This window comes from Lycorma delicatula, chromosome 1, assembly GCF_047948215.1.
Source record: "Lycorma delicatula isolate Av1 chromosome 1, ASM4794821v1, whole genome shotgun sequence".
Classification (NCBI taxonomy): domain Eukaryota; kingdom Metazoa; phylum Arthropoda; class Insecta; order Hemiptera; family Fulgoridae; genus Lycorma; species Lycorma delicatula.
In genome coordinates this window covers 208,293,180-208,318,365 of record NC_134455.1, presented here as the reverse complement: position 1 = coordinate 208,318,365, position 25,186 = coordinate 208,293,180, and the positions used below count along the sequence as shown (strand labels likewise).

At 30.8% G+C, this 25,186-nt stretch overlaps 1 protein-coding gene across 1 annotated transcript in view; it reads right to left on the bottom strand.

The window, feature by feature from the left end:
• Positions 1-25,186, bottom strand: part of nAChRbeta2 (nicotinic acetylcholine receptor beta2) — a 47,928-nt gene that overhangs the window by 2,582 nt on the left and 20,160 nt on the right. The window contains exons 5-9 of the mRNA XM_075371241.1: positions 21,304-21,484; positions 12,975-13,131; positions 9,959-10,262; positions 6,655-6,810; positions 4,668-4,807 (exon numbers count right to left, since the gene is read on the bottom strand). Of these exons, the coding sequence (XP_075227356.1) occupies positions 4,668-4,807; positions 6,655-6,810; positions 9,959-10,262; positions 12,975-13,131; positions 21,304-21,484 (938 nt within the window). The remainder of the gene's footprint in view (positions 1-4,667; positions 4,808-6,654; positions 6,811-9,958; positions 10,263-12,974; positions 13,132-21,303; positions 21,485-25,186) is intronic.

The following is a 25,186-nucleotide window of genomic DNA, read 5'->3' as shown; positions in this document are numbered from 1 at the left end:
TTTTAGCGTCCGGAATCACCGTAAGGCATTACTTCAGAGGATGAATGAGGATGATAAGTATTAACGTAAATAAAGTGCAGTCTTGTATACTGATCGACCATTGCTGAGATGTGTGGTTAATTGAAACCCAGCCACCAAAGAGCACTGGTATCCACAATCTAGTATTGAAATCCGTATAAAAGTAAATCCTAGTAAAACCTTTACTAGGATTAATGCCTTTATTAGATGCTGTTTTCCAGCCTTATTTAAATTACCTGTTAATAATTCACCTAGTCAATCTAGGAGCAAGATTTCATTCATTTTTTTAAGGATATCAAAATTACTAAGTGTATAATCACTGCTGAATAACATATACTGTACCTCTTTAGATGCCACAACCATAATTGTTTTAAGCGACCAGACATGAGTCACAAATTACTCTAAATACACCATAGTTAATTTCAACAACAATAAGCATCCAATACTAGGTTTATTAAGGAATGTAGGAAGTGAAGAGTTTATTACGGAAAGCGAGGAGTTTCCTGTTGCCTTCTTCTGAACATATGTGCAACAGCATGCCAAATCCATCAAAATACAGATATCAACTTCTTACTAGTAACACTTTCATTATATTCCTCACAGGGATTGGGATGTGGTGAATATCATTATTATTTTCAGAGAAAGCAATCCTAATTAGTAGCCCAATTCTTTGGGCTAATATTTACAAATAACTCTCCATTAAAAAATCTCCTATTATTAAAAGAAGAAAAAAATTACTATGTACTCCAATCAAGTCAACTGTTTTCATGATGTATGAAGTGTGTTCAAAAAGGAACAACAATTTTGAAATTTCGCAGGTTGTATTAGTCTGGTTTTTGGGAATTTTTTTGTTGTACTGGTAAACATGTCTGATAAGTATTTGTACATTTTTAGCCATACTAGATATTTAGTATGTTGTCAGCTGTCAAAAGGATAACACATAATTTGGTATGATCGGCGATTTTTTATTTGTATAAATAATGGATTAGAGAATTTGTATTAAATTTTGCTATAAGAATGGAATAAAGTGTAGCAATTTTTAAAAATGTTAAATATATTGCTTTTCGAGAATCTGCTATGAGTAAAACAAAAGTTTACGAGTGGTATAAACATTTCCAAGAAGGTTGTGAAGACGTTGAGGATGATGAGCAGCGCCCCAGTACATCAACAACTGATGAAAACATGGAAAGTGAAAGAAATGATTATTAATGATCGCTCAATCACAATCAGAGAAGTCGCTGATAATGTTGGAATATCAATTGGCTCATGCCATGAAATTTTTTCAGATGTTCTGGGTGTGAAACGAGTGACAGCAAAATTTGTTCCAAAATTGTTGAATTTTTAACAAAAACAGTGGCGAATGGAAGTTGCTCAGGAGTCATTAAATAATGTAAATGTTGACAACAATGCAGAACTACTGAAACGTGTTGTAACAGATGTTGAAACATGGGTTTACGGATATGATGTTGAAACAAAGGCTCAATCATCCCAGTAGAGGCATTCTGGATCACCATGACCAAAAAAAGCTTGACATGTATGATCAAATGTGAAGGTTATGCTCACCATTTTCTTCAATTTTAATGGCATAGCATCATGAATTTTTGCCGCAAGGTCAAACAATCAATAAGGAGTATTACCTATAAGTTCAACGCCATTTGCATGAAGCAATCCAAAAAAAACACCCAGATTTGTGGAGAAACAATTCACGGCTTTTGCACCACGATAGTGTACCTGCTCACAATTTATTGCTTGTTCATCAATTTTTAGCCAAAAACAACACTGTAATGACATCCCAGCCGCCATATTCACCAGATATGGCCCTGTATGACTTTTCTATTCCCAAAAATAAAGAGAATCTTACAGGGGGTATCATTTTACAAGCATAGATGAGATTAAAAGCGAATAGCTGAAAGAACTAAACACTATTCCAAAGATCGAGTTCCAGAAGTGTTTCAGGAATTAAAAAAGCAATGGCATAAGTGTATAATATCTAATTGGGATTATGTTGAAGGGAATAACATTGAAGGGGATGAATAAATAAAATTCTTTCCAAAAAACAAAAATTCTCAATACTTTCTGAACATACTTCGTACATCACAACAGTTTGGCAGACACAAAAGAGCTCTGTTGACATTTTTAAAAATCCATCTAAAGACTATTCATTTAAAATAAAAAAAGATTCACTACAACCAAAAAAAAAAATATATATTACTTCAGCAAATTTTTAAAAAAATATTCTTTACTTAATCTGTTAAAAATAGATTACATTGTTAAATAAGAATAACAAAACCAAACTTGGTTTTGATAGGAGGTAGATTTTTGTTCATTTTTAAGTTTGCAGTCTTTAAACAAATTTTAATTTTATTAATCTTTATTAAATATGTTTTTACATAAATTCAAAGAGCATTAAACATTTTTTCATCAAATAAAATGTACTCCATAAACAACTGTCAAAATTATCAGTTTTCTGTACTGATTTTATTAATAAAATCTCCTTAGAATTCAAACAAACTACCTTTGGATGAAAGGTAAAGGTATGTAACCATTCCGACACAGAGGTATACTTTATTATGTGTAATTAATTAGTAACTTATCTTTATTTATTTTATTATTACTTATCACTTGTTTCATAAGGGTGCAGTGATCATGGTTTTCTTACAGTTTTTCTTGATTTCTTCAGATTCAGAAAGTTCCTTTCATTTCCAATAGAATATTATCTAATTACTCCTAATATTATTTACATCATTTGTCCTGATCCTAACACAATATCTACATACTTTTAATTTTAAACACAATTTGGAAAGAAAAATTAAATGATTTACTTTATTCTTTAAATGGATACTATAATGCTAAGATGTGAGACCCATCTACTTACATCATTTGCATTATTCGAGATAGTGAAATAATCGTACAACTACATTAATTAAAAATATTATGTGTTAATACCAAATTATGATCAAATAATCGAAGTAGTAAATAAAAATTTGGTAATATAATAATTTAATATATTTAGGTATGTAAGTGTTACTTTTCAGTTTTAATTGTTATATTACTCTAATTTAGCGAGTCTTTCAGTTTTGTTTATAACATTTTTTTTAGGTTACGGCCCAGAATTAATTTTAACTGGCTATTTATGTATCCAGCCAACTGTTCATTCCCAATATAAGAGGTCCAGTTAAGAGGCTAATCTCATCTGTTACACAGTTTCCTATAAAAAAAATAAGCTTTCATTGATTTTCTTAGCAGTGAATCAGAATTGAGTTTTTTGCAGCATTCAGTCCACCTATCACTTTATATAATTACTGCTTTAACATAAAATAACATAATTTTTCAAATATTTCAACTACTGTTCAATGGATTAAGTTCATTTTTTCAAGGTTTTTCTTAATGACTTTCAGGAACAACCCATAAATAGATTTTTAATAAGGCTAATAATTATTTGTGGATAAGGAGAACTGAGAGAAATATGTTTGCTTTATTTGGCCCACTTTACCCGGCTTTCACCCAATGTTTGGTTACCAATGTGTAATGGTAAATCCTTATTTCATCTACTGCTATTAAACATCAAAGAAACTCAATGGAATTCTGTTTAAATTAATCTGTAAACTTGAGAACTGTTCAGTTGAATGCATTTTTGGTTGGCTGATAAAAACCATGTATCTATCAAGTGGCCTTCTCATACCCAAAAAATTGTGTAAAATGTAGATAACACAAATTATTGAGGTGTTTGCATTGCCAACAAGCACATGTACCTTCAGTTAGCAATCATTTAATAGAGCATTGTGGGTTTTTGCAACAAATTTGTGGGCTGTAGTGGTTTTTGGGGATCTCAAAACAATTCTCTTGAATGGGTGTATATCCACATTTTAGTCAGCAGCTCACATTTTTACTGTTTAAAAACAAGGGGAATAATTCTTTCAAGTGGAATCTAATGTTTTTGTATGTCCAATGGGTTTAAACTATTTAAAACAATGTACTTTTAAACATGAAATTATTCTCTTGCTTTTGAAACTTCATAGCAAGCCATTTAAAGTATCATTCTTGACAAATAGTCATTTGGTCATACTTGCATCATCTCTGTGTCAGGCCAAAAACCTTCCAAACAAGCCTGGTGTGAGTTATTTGTGAGTAACATCAAGAAACAATCCCACAAAAAATTATGTAAATCTACTGAACAATTGTTTAGATATTACTTAAATCATTATTTATTAGATTTTGTTTTGTAGATGATCACTTCTCAGTACAAAATTAATTTTTAGTTGAAATGAATGTATAAGTGAGGAGTAGTACATAGATTTTTCCAGTTTTGCTAGCAATAGGCCCTGTTTGAACAAGGTAAAATGCTAACTATAACTGTAAGAATTTTAACTGATGTTTAAAATTATATATAATTTATTGCTGGCCTCCATGGCACGAATGGTAGCATCTCGGCCTTTCTTCCAGAAGTCCCAGGTTCGAATCCTGGTCGGTCATGGCATATACTCCGCTATTAATCATTCATCTCATCCTCTGAAGCAATACCTTAATGGTGGATCCGAAGATTAAAAAAAAAAAAATATATATATATATATATATATATGTATATATATATATATATATATATATATATATATATATATATATATGTAATTTATTGGTTATTTCCATACTAGAAGAATGTGCTTGATGCTGGTGTCTTGATTGATCATCATGCAGAGCAGTTGTGTAAGCTGTAGCAACTGATTCAAAACCTCGGGGTTCTTGAGGGCTGCCTTTTGGTTCTAGAGGATACGGTTCTGATATACTGTCTCTGAAACAGGAAGAAAATTTAGTTTATAATAGGCAGATTCCATATGTTTATGGAATAAATATGGATTATGCATATATAATATATTTTTATAGTTTATAAATACAACAAATTCCATATGCAAATCTTAACACTAATACTTCAAAGCAGTATTTTAAGTACATAAATTGTTTTTAACTAAAACATTTTTCTTCCCAGCAACTATTTTTCTAAAAGATGAATAGGTATTTTCACAACAAGAATAAGTACTGTGATATTAACCCCCCTTGAGACAACCTGATGACAATAAACTATTATAATTATAGTCTATATTTTAAGATTTTTTGCAATAAATGTAAACTAATGAACTTTTTTTTACAAAATCATTGATTTTGAAAAATCAGTATTTATGCATTCACTATTTATTTGTTGATTAATTCACAACATAAACTCAAATCTTGTGCATAGTAATGTGGATTAGAGATTTTGTCAAATATGAAAAATGGCATGCCTGGCAAGCATTTGAATTTGGAGTTTCTGGATACAGGCTGAAAAGGTACTATATTGCTACTGAGGTCGACAACCATTTAAAAGTATATGATAAATCACATATTGTTGAACGGACAATTTTATTACTTCATTATTTATCACTAATAGTCTATTATTTTAAAATCCACCATAACCAATTCCAAGCTTGTGTTGAGAAAAAAGAAGTTTTAAGTGACTGCTTCACAGTCTTGGTGGAGGACACTGATGTCAAGTAGGTATTTACATTAAATGCCAAGGATTGCTCTAATTGGCAAATTAATCTGCTTACATGGCCAGCATATCCTGTTTCATTAAGAGAAGAGTGGAGATGAAATTGAATTAAGTGGAGGGGTCTTAAATCTAGATTTCTTGGCTAATGCCAATAGAACAGCCATGATCCACAAATTTGGGTTGATTATTAGGTTAGCACCCCAATCAAATATTATCTGTTGTGACACCCAAAAAAATGACTCAGAATGTCAGGCAGGTAAAACAGAATGGAATGAAAACATAAAAGGGAAAAAAAGGAATTGATAAACAGAAAATAATCTTATTATTTTTATATTACAGATGAAGAAGAAAGGTAATGGATAGATATGGCAGAAAGAATGTGGTACATTACAGGAGACCAGGGTTCTTCAAGGGATGAAGCACCAGGATATTTATGTAATTAAGGATGTTTAATAATTACTAATTTTTTCTACAACCTTTTTAATTTTTTTGTTATAAAATTTATATTTATTTTCATTTTCTCTCTTTCTGTGATTTTCTTTCAGTACGGATGATTAGGTCAATTACAATCATGGAGATTCATCAGGGTCCCTCTTGAATATAGTTTTATTATTATGCTGTTTCTTTTTGTTATTTTATTTTTCATGTGTTAATTCAAAAAACCAAATGATCACTAAAAAAAATTTAAATATTAAAAAATGTATAGTTTTTGAAAAAGAAAGTATTTATATAATTTGAAGCAATCACAATTACATTAAAAATCAAAAATCTTCTAGTCAAATAAATGATCTGTAAATTTATCATTAGTAATTATGATGATGATTAAGAGTTATTAAATTTAAGCACTTAGTAAATTTAAAGCATCATTAATAATGCTAAGGTTTATTTGTAGCTGTGTGAGAAGGGTTTTCAAAGTTAATAGCATCCATTTTCTTCTTCTGAACCAGGAATACCAGATATTTATCAAGGCATTATTAACTAATTAATACAACATAAGGTTCAACATTAATTTACCTGTATCATAAAAAAATCATTCTTAGCTCAGTAACAAGAAACCAGTAGAGGAAAATATAACTAACTATTGGCAAATTATAAATGTAAATATTACTTACTGGAAGTCACCCTCATTAACATATCCAGCATCAGATATATTTTCCTCATAAATTTCTCTAGGAGAATAAGGTGGCCTTCTCATCATAAGCATTCTTGGCATTAGATGAAGAAAGACTTTTTTCACCCAAGGAGACATTCTATGAGTAGAAGGTGATCTGTGGGAAACATTGAAACGTTTTTAAAAAATGTTTTTAACAACTTAATAACTTTCTTCTTCAGGTTTTGTTTGCTAAAGAGTTCTCAGTTGACACTCTTTTGTTATACTTCTGAAATTAATTTTAAATCATGTTCAAAACATATCCACAGTCTGGGTAAAACAAATATTCTAAATAAAAAAAAGCTGCTACAGTTTTGTCTGAAGACGGAAGAAGTTCAAAATGAGTATGAGGTAGGACCATACAAATATCATTGTTTCACCACTTCTTAAAATTAAAGTAAAATCAGAACGAAAACAGGTAATATTGTACATTGGAATGCAAAATATTTTGCAATTGATTTTAACATAACAGGATGTGTTGATTTAAAGCCCTCTCATGGCATTTTACTTCTTTTTTGAATAAAATTAAATATCTAATTTAAGGTGGTTCCTGGAATGGTCATTCAGGAGTTATTAAATTTAAAGCAAATATTATGTATAGTCCATAATATCTTATTTATTCTTGGTCACAGATTACAAAATTTAGATCATTTTATGGACAAAATAATACATTAGTGGTCAGGGATCACAAGAAAGTGAGGCTAGACTTAAATTTTTTTCTCTTAGAATCGGAACAGATTTACAAAATAACTAAAATTAGTCTAAAATTAATTAGTACATTTTTTGGCATACATAAAATCTTTAGCATGTTTCATGTGTTTTTACTATTAATGGCTCCAGAGATGGCTATTAGAGTTATGAAATTGCAAGATACAACAGAAGGAAGAGTAACAATTGAATTTTTGACTATTTCATAAAGCTATTTTTTTAAAACATTTACTGCGCATAATTACAAATAGATGCTAAATTTTCAATAGCTAAAAAATCTATTTTGCTGATCTTTTCGTCAAATTAGTCATACTTGTTTACAGGTCCTAATATTATTAGATGTATTTTTTTTTATTAGATGTAAAAAATACTCTAAAATCTGTATAATAATTTAGGGAAAGAATAGGTTTTTTTTAGACCAATTAAAAATTCTTTATTCTTTTACAATCAATGCAATTATATCAGTTTTATTCTCAATTTACAAAGGTAGCATTGAAAAAAATAAAAAGAATCCTTTGTTGTCATTATGCTTGAAATGGTCTAGGAAAACATTATTAGAAATAATAATTAAAAAGTTTTAGCCCTGTCTTTAAGATTTTGTTAAATTCAAATTAGATAAAAGATCACGGAAAATTTGTTTGTTTTTATTCCTCCTGAAAAATGATGACTGGTGATATTGTTATTATATCACTTTGACATGAAGAAGGCTTGAGAGAGCTTTGGTCTGAATGCTTATATACCCAGTATTGCAGTAGTGACCAATGCTGCTTGATTTTTACAAGTAACACTATTTACTATTTACAAGTAGTAACACTATTTACTGCATTTACTCTATGATTTGCTCTTATTTTATATGATCATATGAACTCATTTCAATTCTGAAGGTAATGTTTTCAAGTTATGTCTCATCATCATCAATCTTCATAAAATTTAATCACATATAAAAACTAGAAATTCATATTTTTAAAATGTCAGTATTGTTCGTTACTCTCTCAAAAGGCTGTTGTTCATTACAAAGCGATAATGAATATTACTGACATTTCAAAAACAACTTTTTAGTTTTTAAGCGAATAATACACTCTCATGAAGATTGATGATGGATTAGGATCTAAAAACACTTACTTCTGAAATGAACTAAGTTTATGAATTGTATTATTCTGTACATAGTATTATTCTGTAAACTGTATTATAAAGAAAAGTATATATATATGTGTGTGTGTGTGTGTGTGTGTGTGTGTGTGTGTGTGTGTGTATATATATATATATATATTCATATATATATATATATATATATGTTATCTAAACATTATTTTAGAACTAGTATCTTGACTACAAGATTTAAAAGTAAGAAGTTCTTTTTACAGTTAGAATACCGTAGAGAGTAAAAACATGTATTTATAATATCAATGTTAACTGATTTAATTGTTCTTGCCATATTGTACTAATAAAACATTATTATTTTTAATAAAAATAAACATATTTGATCAGTAGCTGAAATTAATTTAATGACCAATTCCAACTGTGTTTGAAAAGCTTAGATAAAAAGTTATTGGTAGTTACTGGATAACAGTGTTGGTTGCCAGATTTGTATTATTGAAATTTGTACTTGAAAATGCACAAATGCAGCGTGAATGACATAGTAAAGTGATCACTGGTTTATTTATAAAGTAACAAATATATGATTTTGTATTTCAGTATTGGTTAGTGAGTACTAGTAGGAATAACAGAAATGATTGTTATTATATCCAGTAGCAGCAGCTAACACAGTTTGTAAATACAATAGGTTACTTCTTCACAATATAGGTCATCGAGAAAATTAGGCAATAGAGAGGGAAATATTTGAGTGAAAAAATGAGTTACAAACAAATGGTTTAGGTTTATTCTTGATTTGAACACAGTAAATGACCTTGAGCAGTTTGCAAAAAGGAGCACATAGGCTTTTTTTCCAGAATAAGTAGATTTAAGTCAGTCCATTGAATATTAATAAATAAAAGTAGAACATCTAATTTTTCTAAGAAATATTTTGCCTTTTTAAAAAAATGAATTCTCTCTTCCTAGCTTGGATAATTATATATATATATATATATATATATATATTTTTTTTTTTTTAATATTTAGAGAATTACTACCCTCTAATATATTTTTTTAAGCCTCTGGGACCACCTTTAGTAATTGCTTTAGAGGATGAGATAAAATACCAATTTTGTAATGTGTGAAAATGCCATGCCTGTGCAGGATTTGCATCCAGGATCTTGAGATAAAAGGATGAGACACACCTCTCCCACTACAGAGACCGGCTGTTACTCTCTAATCTAGAAAACTGTACACTATTTAACAATTTGTATTGTTCTCACCGATAAACAAAAAATTACAAAGAAATTGTAATAAACATTTTTTATGTAGTAAGATATCTATTAGTTTTTCACATCGTACACTTAAACCATTATTTTAAAAATTTTCAATTACTTTTCAAATGTTGAAGTTTTTTTTTTTAAATAAAAATAATTGGTTTAAACTTAAGTTATGTTTTGTACTACTCATAAAAGTGGATTAATTACCTGAAATGAACATTTAGAACACAAACAGTAACACAGATAGAAAGTGTTACAAGAATCATTGTAAACAGAAGGTACTTCCCAAGAAGTGGTACAGCAAGAGATGTTGGTGGGATTATTTCAGCTAACAGTAGAAAAAACACAGTGAGAGAAACCAGTATAGAACTGCAGAGAGTGACCTTTTCACCAGAATCAGATGGAAGGTAAAACACCAACACTGTCAAGAATGTAATACCAACACATGGAATGATCAGATTTACGGTGTAAAATAATGTCTTGCGCCTCATTGTCAAGTTGAACGTTATATCTAAAACAGTTAATAAAAACACTTTAAGCATTACATAATATGTATTTAAAGTATATAAATATAGATTTAACTTTTATTCAGTTAAATTAAAAATTACAACAATATTTAAAAATATGGAAAATTAATTAAAATCAAAAATTAAATTGTTAAAATTTTTAAATATATAAAAACACATCACCAAGGCATAAAATCAAATTAAAATTAAATAAAAATAATTTTAAGCAAATAAAATAAATATATAATAAATAAATTAACTAAATATATATGTAATACAATTATGAGATCACAAAAAAAAACCAGTAAGAACGTACACAAATATAAAATGAATGAGCTTTCCTGGAATTAACATTCTATTACTGACATGTTAAATAACGGTTTTATGAACAGTTTTAATCCAGGCATGAAAAGTTTAAGTTGTAAAAAACAATTTTAAAAACATTGTTAATATAGTTAAGACTAATTTAAATTAAGCCTTTAGTTAATTTAAATTAAGATTTAAATTTAGAGATTTAAATTAAGTTAATTCAAAAATAATTGCTCACTACATTTTTTTTTTAATGGTAAGAAGACAAGGGATCCCTGTTTATTTGTATATATATTTTTTTTAATTTTTAGGAAAGTTGTTTTAATTGCTACATAATTTTTATTATCTAAACATTAAACATTTAATATTTAAACATTCAAACATTAGCATTTTTTATTTGTTGTATATTAAAATACAAGAATAAGTATAGTTTCATCAGTGGGGAGATTCTGTGGATGAATAATAAAGGATCTTTGAATGCTTTACAGGGGACCCACCTTCTGCATGATGAAAAATAGTTTTATTGGCAATTTTTCATGTTTCACGTTATAAAAACCAACAAATAATCAATAGGGTAAAAAACTTAATGCTGTAAAAATTTAATTTTTTTTAAAATAATATTTTTTTATATTTTGAACAGGATCTTCCACAGCTTTGTAGCAGAAGTAGTTTTTATTATTTACTCACCATGGATGGACTACTAACAGATTTCAACTATCACAAATTAAACAAAATTAATGAGAATTTTTATTGTCAATTGAGTGATTCTCCCCACTGATGAAACTATACTTATTCTTGTATTTTAATGTACAACAAATAAAAAATGCTAATATCACTCAATTGACAATAAAAATTCTCATTAATTTTGTTTAATTTGTGATAGTTGAAATCTGTTAGTAGTCCATCCATGGTGAGTAAATAATAAAAACTACTTCTGCTACAAAGCTGTGGAAGATCCTGTTCAAAATATAAAAAAATATTATTTAAAAAAAATTAAATTTTTACAGCATTAATTTTTTTACCCTATTGATTATTTGTTGGTTTTTATAACGTGAAACATGAAAAATTGCCAATAAAACTATTTTTCATCATGCAGAAGGTGGGTCCCCTGTAAAGCATTCAAAGATCCTTTATTATTCATCCACAGAATCTATTTAAAAAATTTTCAAAATGATTTTTATGTCTAAGTGACTAGTTTCAATGAAACAAGCTGTAAAAGTAGTGAAGAGAAGTCCTTTTATTTGCTATTTGTATCAGAAAGAACTGTGCTTTTAATGTGTAAAACTATGCTATATAGAACTTATTACAGTTAGAGCAGTCTTGTTTGTTACCTCAGATAAATCAAATTTGTTTGACTAAATGGAGATTTATTTTACTGGAAACTATAAACCTGACTATTTGTGATAAAAGAGAGTATTTCCCCAGATTACAAAATTGGATTGAAACATATAAAGAAACAAGAAAACAACATGAAAACCTCACATATTACACCACTGGACAAAACTACACACTTGAGTAATTAAAATATGCACATAAAATAAAATCGGTTAATCCAGAAACTTTTCCTTGATTATTGTGCAACTGCAGGCATATGTTGTTAATGGATGGAAACTTAGTAATTCAACTTTAAGGAAGTAAACTCATAATGCATTGTGATAATCAAGATGAGATTAATCAATTGATATTAATCAATTGCATGCATATCAATAAATACCAGTAAAATTCAACTATTGTAGTAGCTAATGACATAACTCAATGCAAAAAATATATATGCTTGATTTTATCTGCTGCAACTGCAAACTTACCTTAGGTATCCGAACTGCCCAATTTGTTCTTTGTAATTTCTGCTCTTCATTTTGAGCTTTGAGTATCATCATCATCATATTCTCTCTACTGCAGCATAATGTTTGAAAGCTGAGCCTGCTTTGGTACTGCCTTTATTAATCTCTTCATATGGGATTTAGGATTCAGACACCCAAGTGGGTTGAGACTGCTGTAGCAATATATCTATCATAATACTTATCATAATATTTTATCTTAATTATTGCTCATCCTTTATTTACAAACACTATTATACTACTAATTGTTATCACCAACCTTTAGTGTAAACCCATCCCAAACTTCTCTCTTTTTCAAAGTATGCCAAGTTTATGCTTCTTAAATCTTGGACTTGCATAATTATATGCTTATCTTTCATTCTTAATATCATTCCAAATACTAGAACATTTATCAATAGTGCAAACTTTGGTTGACTGTTATCAACACACCAAATGTATCTTAAATTACAAATCAAAAAGTTAATAAATTTAATGTATTTTAAATTTACAAAGAATGAAAGCAACAAATAATTAAATATAAAAAAGAAAAACTAGTAGTATAGTGCTAAAAATATATAATGCTAAAAATACCTGAATATGGCTCTTGACAACAAGGATAAAATTCTTCATTTCGTCGAGCAGGTACCTCTAATATATCCCATTCAACACTTAAATAGAATTCATTTAAATCAATACCTATTGGTACTAAATTTGATCCTGAAACTTGTTCAATATGCTTCAGATCTACCTGTAAATATATTATAATGCATGTAAATACATTAGTCAGCTATAAATATTTAAGATTTCAAATTCTATTTTTGACAGATACAGTTAAAACTCATTACAATTTTGTCTTGTACAGTATAAAACATTTATCTTAACTACTTAAAGATTTGTAGCGTATAAAAAAATATACACACACACAAACACACACACACACATACACATACACATCTTTTTTTTTTTAAATGAAGTGAGCAAAGTTTGAATAAAGAAAATTATATTATACAATGAAACACCATTGCGATATTGTAATAAATACAAATGCAAGTGAAAGATAAAATGAGACAGAAAGTAAGCAGGTATGTTACTAGTACCCCACCACCACCTGAAAATTAATATTAGTTCTGGCTGTTTCAAATCATTGAATTTTCTTATAAACTGAATTTTTTTATCTGTATAACTTCAACAATTTTTAAAAAAATCTTGTAACATGATTTTTAAGTGCATATGGTGAAATTTTTGTGTTTTAATTGTAAACCATATGCAAGAAACATATAAATCAATGCAACAAATATCATCAAAGATATTTATTCTACCAAATTTTTATAGCCAATGGAATGAAATGCAGTGAAAGACTGCATCCTTTTTATCCACATAATGAGAACCTACAACACTAATTAAGAACAAGTTGTAGAAACTTGTTCTACAAGTTGTAGAAACAATATAAAGCAAAGCTGAAAATTTTAAACCAGAAGAGCAAAATGTAGAAATAATTTTTTATTGAATTTAAATGCATTCATATATGGTTTATATTTACCTCTAACATTTAAATTCATATCTGTATAAAATGGTTCCTCAAAGGTGGTAGTAAGAACAGTCAAGTCAGCTGAGGAGCACTACCCAGACTGTTTGTGCTTAAGAATGTTTGAAAGGAGTTTGTATCCAGATTCAGATCTGGTAGGTAGAGAACTCTGGGCAGAAAAGTCTGAGTGGAGAAATATAGAACATTTAATACAGATATCTATCAGTAAAAGTCCTGCTCCTGATAATTAATCAAGATTAATATTTTGTAGAGGTAAAAAATAGGCTATGGTGCAGAAAAGCTGGTTCTGTATAGTATAGTTGCCCCAGTAAAGCTATGAGCTTGTGACGTCATGTGCTGACATCTCATTATATTATTGTTTCCCAAAACATTATTTTTTTGTGTAATTACTACTTTTATTTTATTTTTCAACTTACAAACAATATGGACTCCCAAACAATACATTGATGTTGATGTGTGTACAATTCTTTCCATTTAAGTTGATTTAACTATGTTGGAAGTAGCCTTCGCCATGATTCCCCAAAAAAGGTAACATAAAGTTTCAAAAAGATTCCCTTCAAAGAAAGTTCCACACAATCGGATTCGCAAATCATATTATCAGATAAAGCACTACAGACTAAAAATGTTGCCATAAGCCCTAACGTAGGTCTAAGTGTGAGTGCGCTATCGCACTGAGACCCGGAGAACACCCAGCAAGAGATCCTCCAGAACATGAACCCCCTAAACCTGATAGCGATAAGTTCCGCAAAGTCAATGCTGTCAGGCCACCACGTGCCCCTATTATAACCGGCAGTATATCTACCTCGCTAACCTGCATTAATACGTTTCACCAAGGGAACGATTGAGGAATATATCTTCTCTGCGCCTTCATTCAAATAGTTGCCCTTCTTCAGACGCACTGAGACATCCTCGATGAGAGCCCTCCCCGTAGTTAAAATAACCAGGTCGGGCCTCAAAGCGTCAGCTCTGACGCCGAACAGTTGTTTACGAGTGACAGCTCATGAATGACAACTAACCTGTCGTGTATCCTTGTACCACGACCGGCGGGATATTCGCTCAGAACATGCCCGAGGGTCTCGGGCTTCGCAAAGTAGTGCCTACACTGAACATCGACAGAGCCGACGGAGGACCACGAGGAAGTCGCAAATCACAAAAGCCCTCTACACCCCACAGATCTGTATAGAGTTGGCTTATTTTCACAGCAAGAGGCAAATAAGTTTAAAGGCCAACTCATCCATGTTATCATTCCTCACCAACTCTCCCAACTTAGTCGAGTTATTTTTAAACAGCTCTTGAGTTGAAGCAAAGCGTCGACGCTTAGCCCCGACGGAGACCTGCCCTCGCCGCATGAGAGAGGCAACGGGCCTGCCCCGGGGGGGACTTCGCACCTGCAGAAAGCATAGACGCCGTTACCCTCTCAACGAAGCCATCCACCCATTGGGTGCTCGTTCCGACGCCATGCCTTGACAAGATCCATAGCCAGAGGGTTCAGATGAGCCTTCTCGAGCCAAGACAAACGTAAATCCTCAGCCCAACCAGAACAAATGTCTGAATACGGCTCGGCTTGAGAGTCACCAAATACAAAGGAACAAGACGCCAACTGCCACCGCGAAGTTCAGACCGATCTCCCATCGAAGAGCTGCTCTGAAGGAATTATCCACGCTGAGGGCAAGAAAGACCAGACGGTAAGAGGCCCCGGCGGCATAGTTTCGCAACCTTATCGCGCATCTGCTTCGTGGGAAGCAGATGGAGTCTTCGTGGGAAGAGATGCACGAAAGTCATGTACCTAGTCGTCGACCCACCTTCAAGAAAGTGTCGGGCAAGTAACTCCGTCTCAGCAGCCGACCACTCGCGAAACCTGAAAGAGGTCCCCCTAAGCAGAAGGCCCCAATATTCATCCATCCGAACCTCAGGGTGCCTATGTCGCTTGTGGGTTGACAAGCCAATCTGGTTCCCAAACCGACGGTCACAAACTGAGCAATCGAAGGAAGGATCAAACACCGCAGCCTCACGGCAGACCGCAAAGTGACAACGTGCAGCATGGAGCCTGGAAAACGTTCTAGCACAGCGGCGACACTGAAATCTAACATTCGATCGCGGGCGAGCTAGACGGTAATGACGAGCCAGCTCGGAGGCTCTCTTGAACCATCCATTATAAAGACAGCAAGTGCAAGCGACCCAAAGAATATCATAAACAATCTCGGTCAGGCGAGTCCCCAACTGTGAACCAGAATCTTCACAGTCCATAGTCAGTACGCCTAACACTAGCCGCCAAAGCTCGAAGATACACCGGGCAATCCCTGCTAGTAGCAGCATGAGCATCCGACCGACCGAACCTGGCACACGCCTGACAAGAGAAACCGACTCCCTATTCGGACAATCTTTTTAGGCGTGATTCTGACCACAATGACCACAAACCTGCTGTTCCTTGCAATTTTTGCTGATGTGGCCATAAGCATGGCACTTAAAGCATCTGAAGGCATCAGCGAAGTCCTTCACGCGGCAAGTCTCCCAGTCAACATAAACACGATCTGTAGAATGCAGCCAATGACGAACCCCAGGACTACACTCGACTATCCAGTGCTTGCCCCATTCGTAGCAGGCTGCTCCCGCAAAACACGAAAGCCCAAGTCAAACTCCTCACGTGACGGGCGGCCCACCTCGTTCTGAACGTATAAGCACTTGGTGAGCTCGTCGCAAGTAAGATCACCAGGAATATCGTAGATCAACAACTTGGGCTTCAAAAGCTTATGAAGAATCGGCGTCAGACCCTGTTGCTTTAGTACGACATTTTCTAATATCTTTTTAGCGGCCACTTTATCCGAAGCCTCTAACAAAATCCCACCATAGTTTATCTTCCGCAGGAAATTCACACAGATCCCCTCTTCGCGTGGTTTAACCACCTCGCGAACCTTGGCAGCGGTCAAATCAGCCGTAATAATGGGAGAACCGTCCTCACCCATAGCCGGGTGAATCATAACCACTGCACCTTTGGCTGAACGCGGCGGGGCAGCGAGGGCTGCAGACACGTTTACCAAAGTGACAGGAAGGCCAGAGAACTAAGCAACCTCAGCAAAACACCTCCTAGAGGGTGACTTGGAAGAAATGGCACGAGATACTTTCTCCTCCGGCAACACACGCGTCTTCCTGGCCCTAGCCTACCAAGCAAATAGGCCCTGCACGCCGTACAGTGCCCCAATATATTAGTGCGAAAAGAGCCCAGAATTATTTCTAAGTCCCCCAGTGCGCCGCCGCGTTCCCGTCTTTCCTTCCGCTTGACCCATTCCCGTGCCTCTCAAGTACAGAGCTTCAATATCCTCAGCGGAAGTTGCCGGAGGAGTAGTCGTTTCATCAAGAAAATGGCGATCCTTAGCATCTTCGATAGAAGGCATCGAAGTTTCTGCCATAAAAACGATAACAATTGTTTTTGACACGCTATACGCTATAAATTAAGAGCCAATTAAGGCTGCAAAAAAAATCCCTTCAATTTTTTTTTACAAACTCCTTAAGAACCGTCCTGTGCGCACGAAATTACGCAGACAAAGTTAAATAAGAGAAAAAAAAATCAAAACAAAGCACAAAACGCCCAGACTCACAAAACGATAAATAAACAACCAAAAGTAAACAAACTCCCTTGGCAACGGGAAATAAACAAAAAAAAATTCTATTATATATAACAGAAAATCATCGAAAAACCGCGACAACGGTAAAGACAAAAATCAATAAAGAAAACCGGAAAAAAAACAACGTAAACAAGGTAATCACCGCAATGAAATTGCAGTATAGCCCAAATAACCAAAAAGTAGGCTACCCCCTGAGAAAAGCGGAAATAAAACAAATTCCGAACACAAGACACTACAAAATTAAAATAGTACCACAACGAATTAACTTAAAAATCCTCGAATTTCACCAGGGAGAAGACAAGATGACGACTTAACGTATACACGTTGCCAATCATATTATTGTTTTGATTGGTATTATGTACAAGCTTATAAAAAATTACCTGCAGTAATGTCTTTCATGGTGTAAGACATATACGACACGGTTATATTACATTTAATTTATATCCGACATTGGTAGTACACAATGTGTGCATAAAGAAATAAACTTTAGTCCAGTTTATATTGTGTTGAGAGAAGGTATTCGGATAGGGTTTTTGTGTATTTTATAATTGCTTATTGTTTTTCGCAAATTTTTTGTAATATATTATTTTTTGTTTTATTTTTGTTCATGTGTTATTAGTGCGGTTTGTTATGGCAGAATTTAACTACGTAAGTAAGAAAAGAAAACTTAGGAGTCAAGCACATGAAATTATCAATAATATTTATGATTTTATGAAAAAAAAAGCTCTAGAAGTACGTAAATTAACTGATGACAAACATATAATTGGCATTCAAAAATGTAAGTAATAAAGTAAGAACTGTTGCTGCTTGAGGTATTTCAAGAACACTGGTTCAAAAACTAGAAGAGAAATAATGAAAGAGTTAGGTTTCAAATGACGTAAAACTGAAAATAACAGAAAACTTTTAATTGAGAAATCCGATATCAGATGGAAGAGAATTGATTATTTGCAGACCTTGGCTAAGTACAGACAAAGCAATGCTACAATTGTTTATTTGGATGAAACATACGTTTTAAGTTTGCATTGTTCAATAAGTCGCAGTGTAATGGTATTGTTAAAGGATTTCATGTGCCAATTAATAAAGTTAACCATTTATAATAGTAATTTATGCTGGAAGAGAAATCGTTTTTATTCCAAACGCATTACTAACTTGGAAAGTCAGTTCGAAAAGCTACCTTAACATCATGAATATAGACAATTTCATGAAATGGGTGGGTGAAAAATTGATTCCAAATCTTCCACCAATGTCAGTAATAGTTGTTGATAATGCCCCTTATCACAATACAAGTATTGATAAAGCACCAGATTCTAATTCCAGAAGAAAAAATATGACCGATTGGCTGGAGAAAACTCATATTCTGTATAGTTCAAAGATTCTATAAACTACAGTTGTATGAATTATTAACTAAAGTACAAAAAATCACTGATGAACTTTTGCAAAAAACATGGGCATCATGTTCTTAGACTCCCATTTTACCATCCTTATTTGAATATGATCGAGATGATATGGTCACACATAAAAAGACATGTGGCCAGTCATAATGTATCTATAATTTAGCAATAAATAACATAATATACTAAAACCACAAAGTGTTTTTAATATTTAAAAATGTTATATTTCAAATATTTATTTTGTTCAACTCTCCCAACATATAATTCCATTTATATTAATTTTGTATAATCTTGAAGCTTACTTCAACCAGTTTAAGATTATATAGTTTTAGTTTTAAAATTGTAATAAACCTTAAAACAGTTAATTTACCAGTAAAAATATTTACATAGTTTATATCATGAATGATTTTAAACTTTGGTTCACCACACTGAAGCCATTATTTTGCATTTCACAATTACAATTTCAAAATCATTTTCAGGGATCTTGAAACTCCTTACCCTGTTCAATCAAATTAAAATTTTTACTGTTATATTTTTTAAATTCTTGATTTATGAATTTTTAATCACTACTTTACTCTAAAAAAAAACAATTTTTTTGTTTTATGAAATTGCAAATAAATCAAGTTTTTTTGAATTTATAAAACATGAATAGTTTGATAATTAAAAAAGAATACAAAAGGTTGGTTCTGATTTATGGACAAGAAATTTATTTAACAATAAATTTTCTCTCTAACAGTTCTCTCAATAAGATTATTATTAATGTATTTATTTTTATTAATAATTAGATAAAAAAATGTTAAACTATTTTCATTATAATTTATTGAATATACATTATTTTACTGAAAGTAATCTTTTTAAGATTCATATTACTCCTTTGTGCTGTTAAATTATGTATGTTAAATTCTATTAACATAAACCACCTAGAACAGAGAATTGAAATAAGACATTTCTTATCTTAATTTTATCATGATAGTACTTTCATGGGATCCTGCATCCTCAGTCACGATTGAATAAATTTTATTAGATTGTACATTAAAAAAAAATATATATTAAAAATACTTTAACAATATGCTGAGTCATTAAAATAATACCATGCACATGGTGTAATCTTCATTGTGGCAGAGTAATATTACAATGAAAGTTCAAGAAATCTAGTTTCTAGTTGTTTGTCTTTCCTGTATAAATACTATCACAATCATTACATAGTTTTAAATATTTTTTTTTTGTTTTTTAAATATTTTATAACATAATGATTAGGTTCATATGCTGGTTTAAATAATTCTTTATTATAAATTTTAGTAATGTTTTCAGTATATAAATAAATACTTTATGTGTACATGTTTTCACTTTTTGTGTCTTATTATGTTTTGGTTATAAGGTAATTATTCTGTAAATTAAAGTAGTAAATATACATTTTCAACTGCTATATGTTTTAAGATGTTTATTTGGTTATTTAAGTTTTCTCTGTTAAGTGTATACTTGATTGTTTTATTAATGCTATTAAATATGCAAGTGTTAATTTTCAACCTTGTTTATTTCAATAATGACATGTAAATAATTAGGCATTCTTTTATTATCTATTTGAAATGTGAATTTTAAATTTTCATTACAGGAATTAAATTTGTTTAATATTATTAATTGTTCATTGTTTATTAACGGGTTATATATAGTGAAAATATCATCAACATACTGTGTCCATATAAAACTTTGTGTAAGTGATAACATACAATAATTTTCTTTTAAAATCCCCTAAATATATTCCCAGACATAACCTTACTGTGGGATTTCTTCTAACAGCACTTATGTCTAACAGCACTCATTTTTTTGTATAATATTTATTTATGTATTCTAATTTTTTGTATAATATTCTATGTACAATTTTATTTTTATTTACACATATTTTATTTGTATAAATTGCATATTAAACTGAGTTAATTTCTGGTAGGGATTTACTTAATTATTTATTTATCTTGGAATATGTTTTATCATATATTGTAAAATGTTCTCTTAAAATCATAAAAGTCAAGATGAAGAGAAGCAACAAATCTTAGTTTGTTGATTTAGATTTATTATGCAAGTGGGTTGAAGTCATACCAGTCATAACTTACTTTATAATGTTAATCACCACATGCTCTTTTTTATTTTTTTTTTAATTTACAGTTGCTCTTGCAACCTCCTTCACAGAGACCAATACTAGCAATGCTCCATAATTTCAGCTGATTTTAGGTTAATATTTTTAAAAAATAATAATTTCATATGTTAATAATAATAATTACTATTACTATTATATATTTATTTAATTTTAATATTTAATCTATTTATTTCTTTATAACCAATTAAACATTTTCGAAATACATTACCTGTATGCCATTATATGTCCATGAACCAAATTTCATTAAACAACTCTGTTCATCAAATGGAAAATAAAGAACGTTTATTTCACATGATGACTTGTAGATTGCAGGTGGTTTCCAAATTACTTCACCAGTATATTTTAAAGTGGCTTTTGTCATCAGTGTTACCTCATAATTACCATCTGCACTGCGAAAAAAAAAATTCATTTTATTTATTATAATTATAGCACAGAAACTGTAAAGGGAGCAATCTTTCCAATGCATTCCATGCCTAAAAGACAGATACTAACTTTCATTAACATGTAAAAAGTATAAAATTAAAAATAAATTATCATAAATTTGGTAATGAACTTAAACATTCTTCAATATTGCATGGAATACTTGGTGATAAAAATCCCTTTTTTAAATCTTTTCTAAAATTGTTTGAATTATTTTTTTATTTTCTATGAAAGTGATTGATTTCTAATATAAAATGGACTCTCTTCCTGAGCTGTTGTCCTGTAATTAGCCTATAACAATATGTAAGTATTTATATTGGTATAAAAAAATAATTATCTATAACTGTGCAAGGAAAAGGTTTTACAAGTAAATTAATTTTAACAAAAACAGCCATTTCAAAAATGCATATAGCCTGAAAAATTAGTGAATATCTTTTGTAATGAAGGTCTAAAAGATGTTCTACAGCTTATTTATTATGTATAATATTGATTTCTGTAATCTAAAAAGATTTGCATATAACAATAATATTACTGTTAATCTTAACACTCTGTTAACTTCACATTATACTTATGGAAAAAGCACTTCAATTCAAATCAGTCTATAGGTCTATTCTCAAGAGTTTACATGTAAATTAATATAAAATTTATTAGTATGTGATTTTATTAATATTAATGTTTTGATGATCTCATGAAGAGGAATACATCCGATCATAAAACATGTTTCATCTTCAGGTTTCAAACATGTTTCAACAGAAACATGTTAAAACAATACATAAATGAAGTCACATGATGAGTAAATTACTTAAATAATTTTGTTTAATTTTTACATGTGATTTGAAAATTAAACATGATGATGAATATGCTAGATGTTGAAATTTCTGATCAAGACTTAAAAGGCAATTAAAAAAAACTTGAACTGTTAAGTCAATATTTTCAATTTTAACTTATCACCATTTAATATAATTCATGTATGTTTTAGCTAATGTATTGTATGCCACATAAATTGTTGACAATTTTATTTTTTACAGTACTATTTTCAGGGCCATATACACAGATATCATTAGGAAACACTACCATTTTACAAGTAGATTTTGTGTCATTAAAATAAAGTAAAAATAACATAGGCCTAAAATAGAATTGTGGAACTGCTTTATTACTGATTTCAACAAAAAAAACCTTTTGGTTGATTACTCTCTGAAATCAAGAGAGCAAAAATCTAAACCTCTTGACCATCTGTATCATACTCCAACCCTTAATTTATTTACATAAAATCAAGCCTATCATTCTCATTTGTCTTAGATTTAACAAATCCTAGACTATTAATCTTAACAATAATAATCCCAATAAAAATTCTAGACTCCAAAGTCATGAGTTACTTGTTCAAAAATTGTTTATCCTGAAACCAAGGCATACTTTTTATGTTTGACAAAATCAGTGAAGTGGTTCAATACAGCATCAAACATTTCTGACAGAACCAGCAAAAGAAGCTATTGATATTCAATTAGCTATGTCATATGATAGATTCCTTTTGTAAAAAGAACTATAATATTAGCATACAATAATACCCCGACTTATGCTACCCCATCTTATGTTGATCCAGAGTTATGCAATTTTTTAATCTTCCAATTCAAACTCAATTCCCCATTCTGCTTGCACTAGTGTTCAGTTCAGCTCAGCTTACGACATGGTTGGACATGTTTTGCGTGGTGTCAACGCATAGCTATAAATTATTATTTTGTGTTTGTGTGTTATTAGTGTGTTTTTTATATTTTGTGTTCGTTATATCTACGAAGACTTGATAGACTCTACTATGTCATCCAAACAAAGTAGAACTGATTCTTTTGGATCAAAAAAGAAAAGAAACACATTATCTTTAGAATGTAAACTTAACATTAACAAAGATGTCAATGCAAAAATAAAAATTTGTGAATTGGCAAAGAAGTTTGATCTACTGGAATCGACAGTCAGAACAATTATAAAAGGTAAAGAAAAAACTTTTGAAATTGTGAAAAATGCTCCACCTTTGAATTGAAGCATCATTCGTAAATGTCATGGTATTATCGCTGAGATGGAAACAATGTTAAAATTATTGTGTGATAATCATGTAAGTGTGAAAAATTGTTCTGTTGATCAGAACATGGTGGGCTCTCAAGCTAAGTTGATTTTTGAGAGATCAAAAGAAGCTGTGGAGGTGGCTAAAGATGAAATGTTTAAATCTAGTAAGTTGGTTCAGCCAATTCAAAAGTCGCTGTAATTGGCATAGCATTGCAGAAAGTGGAGAATAGGCAAGCAATGATAAAAAGGCTGCATCACTCTATCCAGAGAAACTCAAAGCTACGATAGAAGATGGTGGCTATACCAGCCAAACCATATTCAACATGGATGAGACTGGCCTGTTCTGGAAATCTCTGGTCCCTTGGATGCCTTCCAGAGATTTCTGTGGCTTCTTAGTTTGCTATTAGCATTTTTGGGTGTCAGTAGCATGTGCACCTTCCAGTAATGTCATGCGTGCTGATTGCATACTGCGGCTGCTGTTAAGCAACATTTGTAAACTCATTATTTCTCCTCATTTGCGGTGTATAACACAGATTTCTGCGAACGTGTGCCCGCCTTACCTTGGCGAAGAGGTGGCAATGACTTCTAGCCAGAAGCTCCTGTAACAAGTAAGGAAACACTCCCTATAGTCCTACTTATTCTTTTAAAAATGAGGGCTGTAATTCGAATTAAATGAGAGGGGGGAGCGTAATAAAAATAATGATTGAAAATTGGGTTGCAAATACTGAAAGGTTGAGAAACGCTGATTTAATTATCATATTTTATTTTATTCTAATTTGTTCTGGTCCTCTAATGATTTTTTTTTAATATTAAAACTAGCAATTAAGTTTTTAATTATGTATAGCTTTATTTTTGAAGATTTTTAGCTTTTTTATTTGTCTAAATATCTTTTTGAGCACAATGATGAACCTGCTAAAAATTTTAATTATTTTTACATCTCATTTACAATTGAGTTCTATCTTAATCTTTATACAATGTGTTAAATAAGTTACTCCTTTTTGCTAGTTAACTATACCACAGTGTGTGATAATCAGTGTTTTTCAACCGACTGCTCAGTTGAAGAAAAGCTCGGTTTTCAACCAAGTGCAGAAGAGAAAAAATATAATTATGGTAATGAGGTATGTGTAGTTGTTTTATTTTTAAAATGCATTCAGAACAATAAAAGAAGTGAAAAAATTGTATAAGTGATAAAAAGAATGAAATAAGCAATCACTTACTTCATTAATCATACAGGTATCTTATTAGAACAATGAAATTTCATAAATTCTTGTTTTATTATTTTATTTTTTTTAAAAACATTTTACACCTTATAATGCAGTTTATTTTTATTTTGTAAAATTTTAAGATTATGTAGAACAAAATTTATACAATGAATTATGCTAATTTTTTATAATGCTGAAACAGTGAAACATTACAATATTTATACCTCAAATCAGTACCAAATTTATTTCTTTTTTTTTTTTTACTTTCTAGAAATACTTGAAAATAATGTTATAAACTTTTCGGCACTGTAAAAAATTTATAAAAGTAATTTTATTTAACTGTTTCTAAGGGGGTTAATAAATTGATAATTTACTGACACTCATTAATGGTTATTTTTTTTTTAAGAAAGGTCA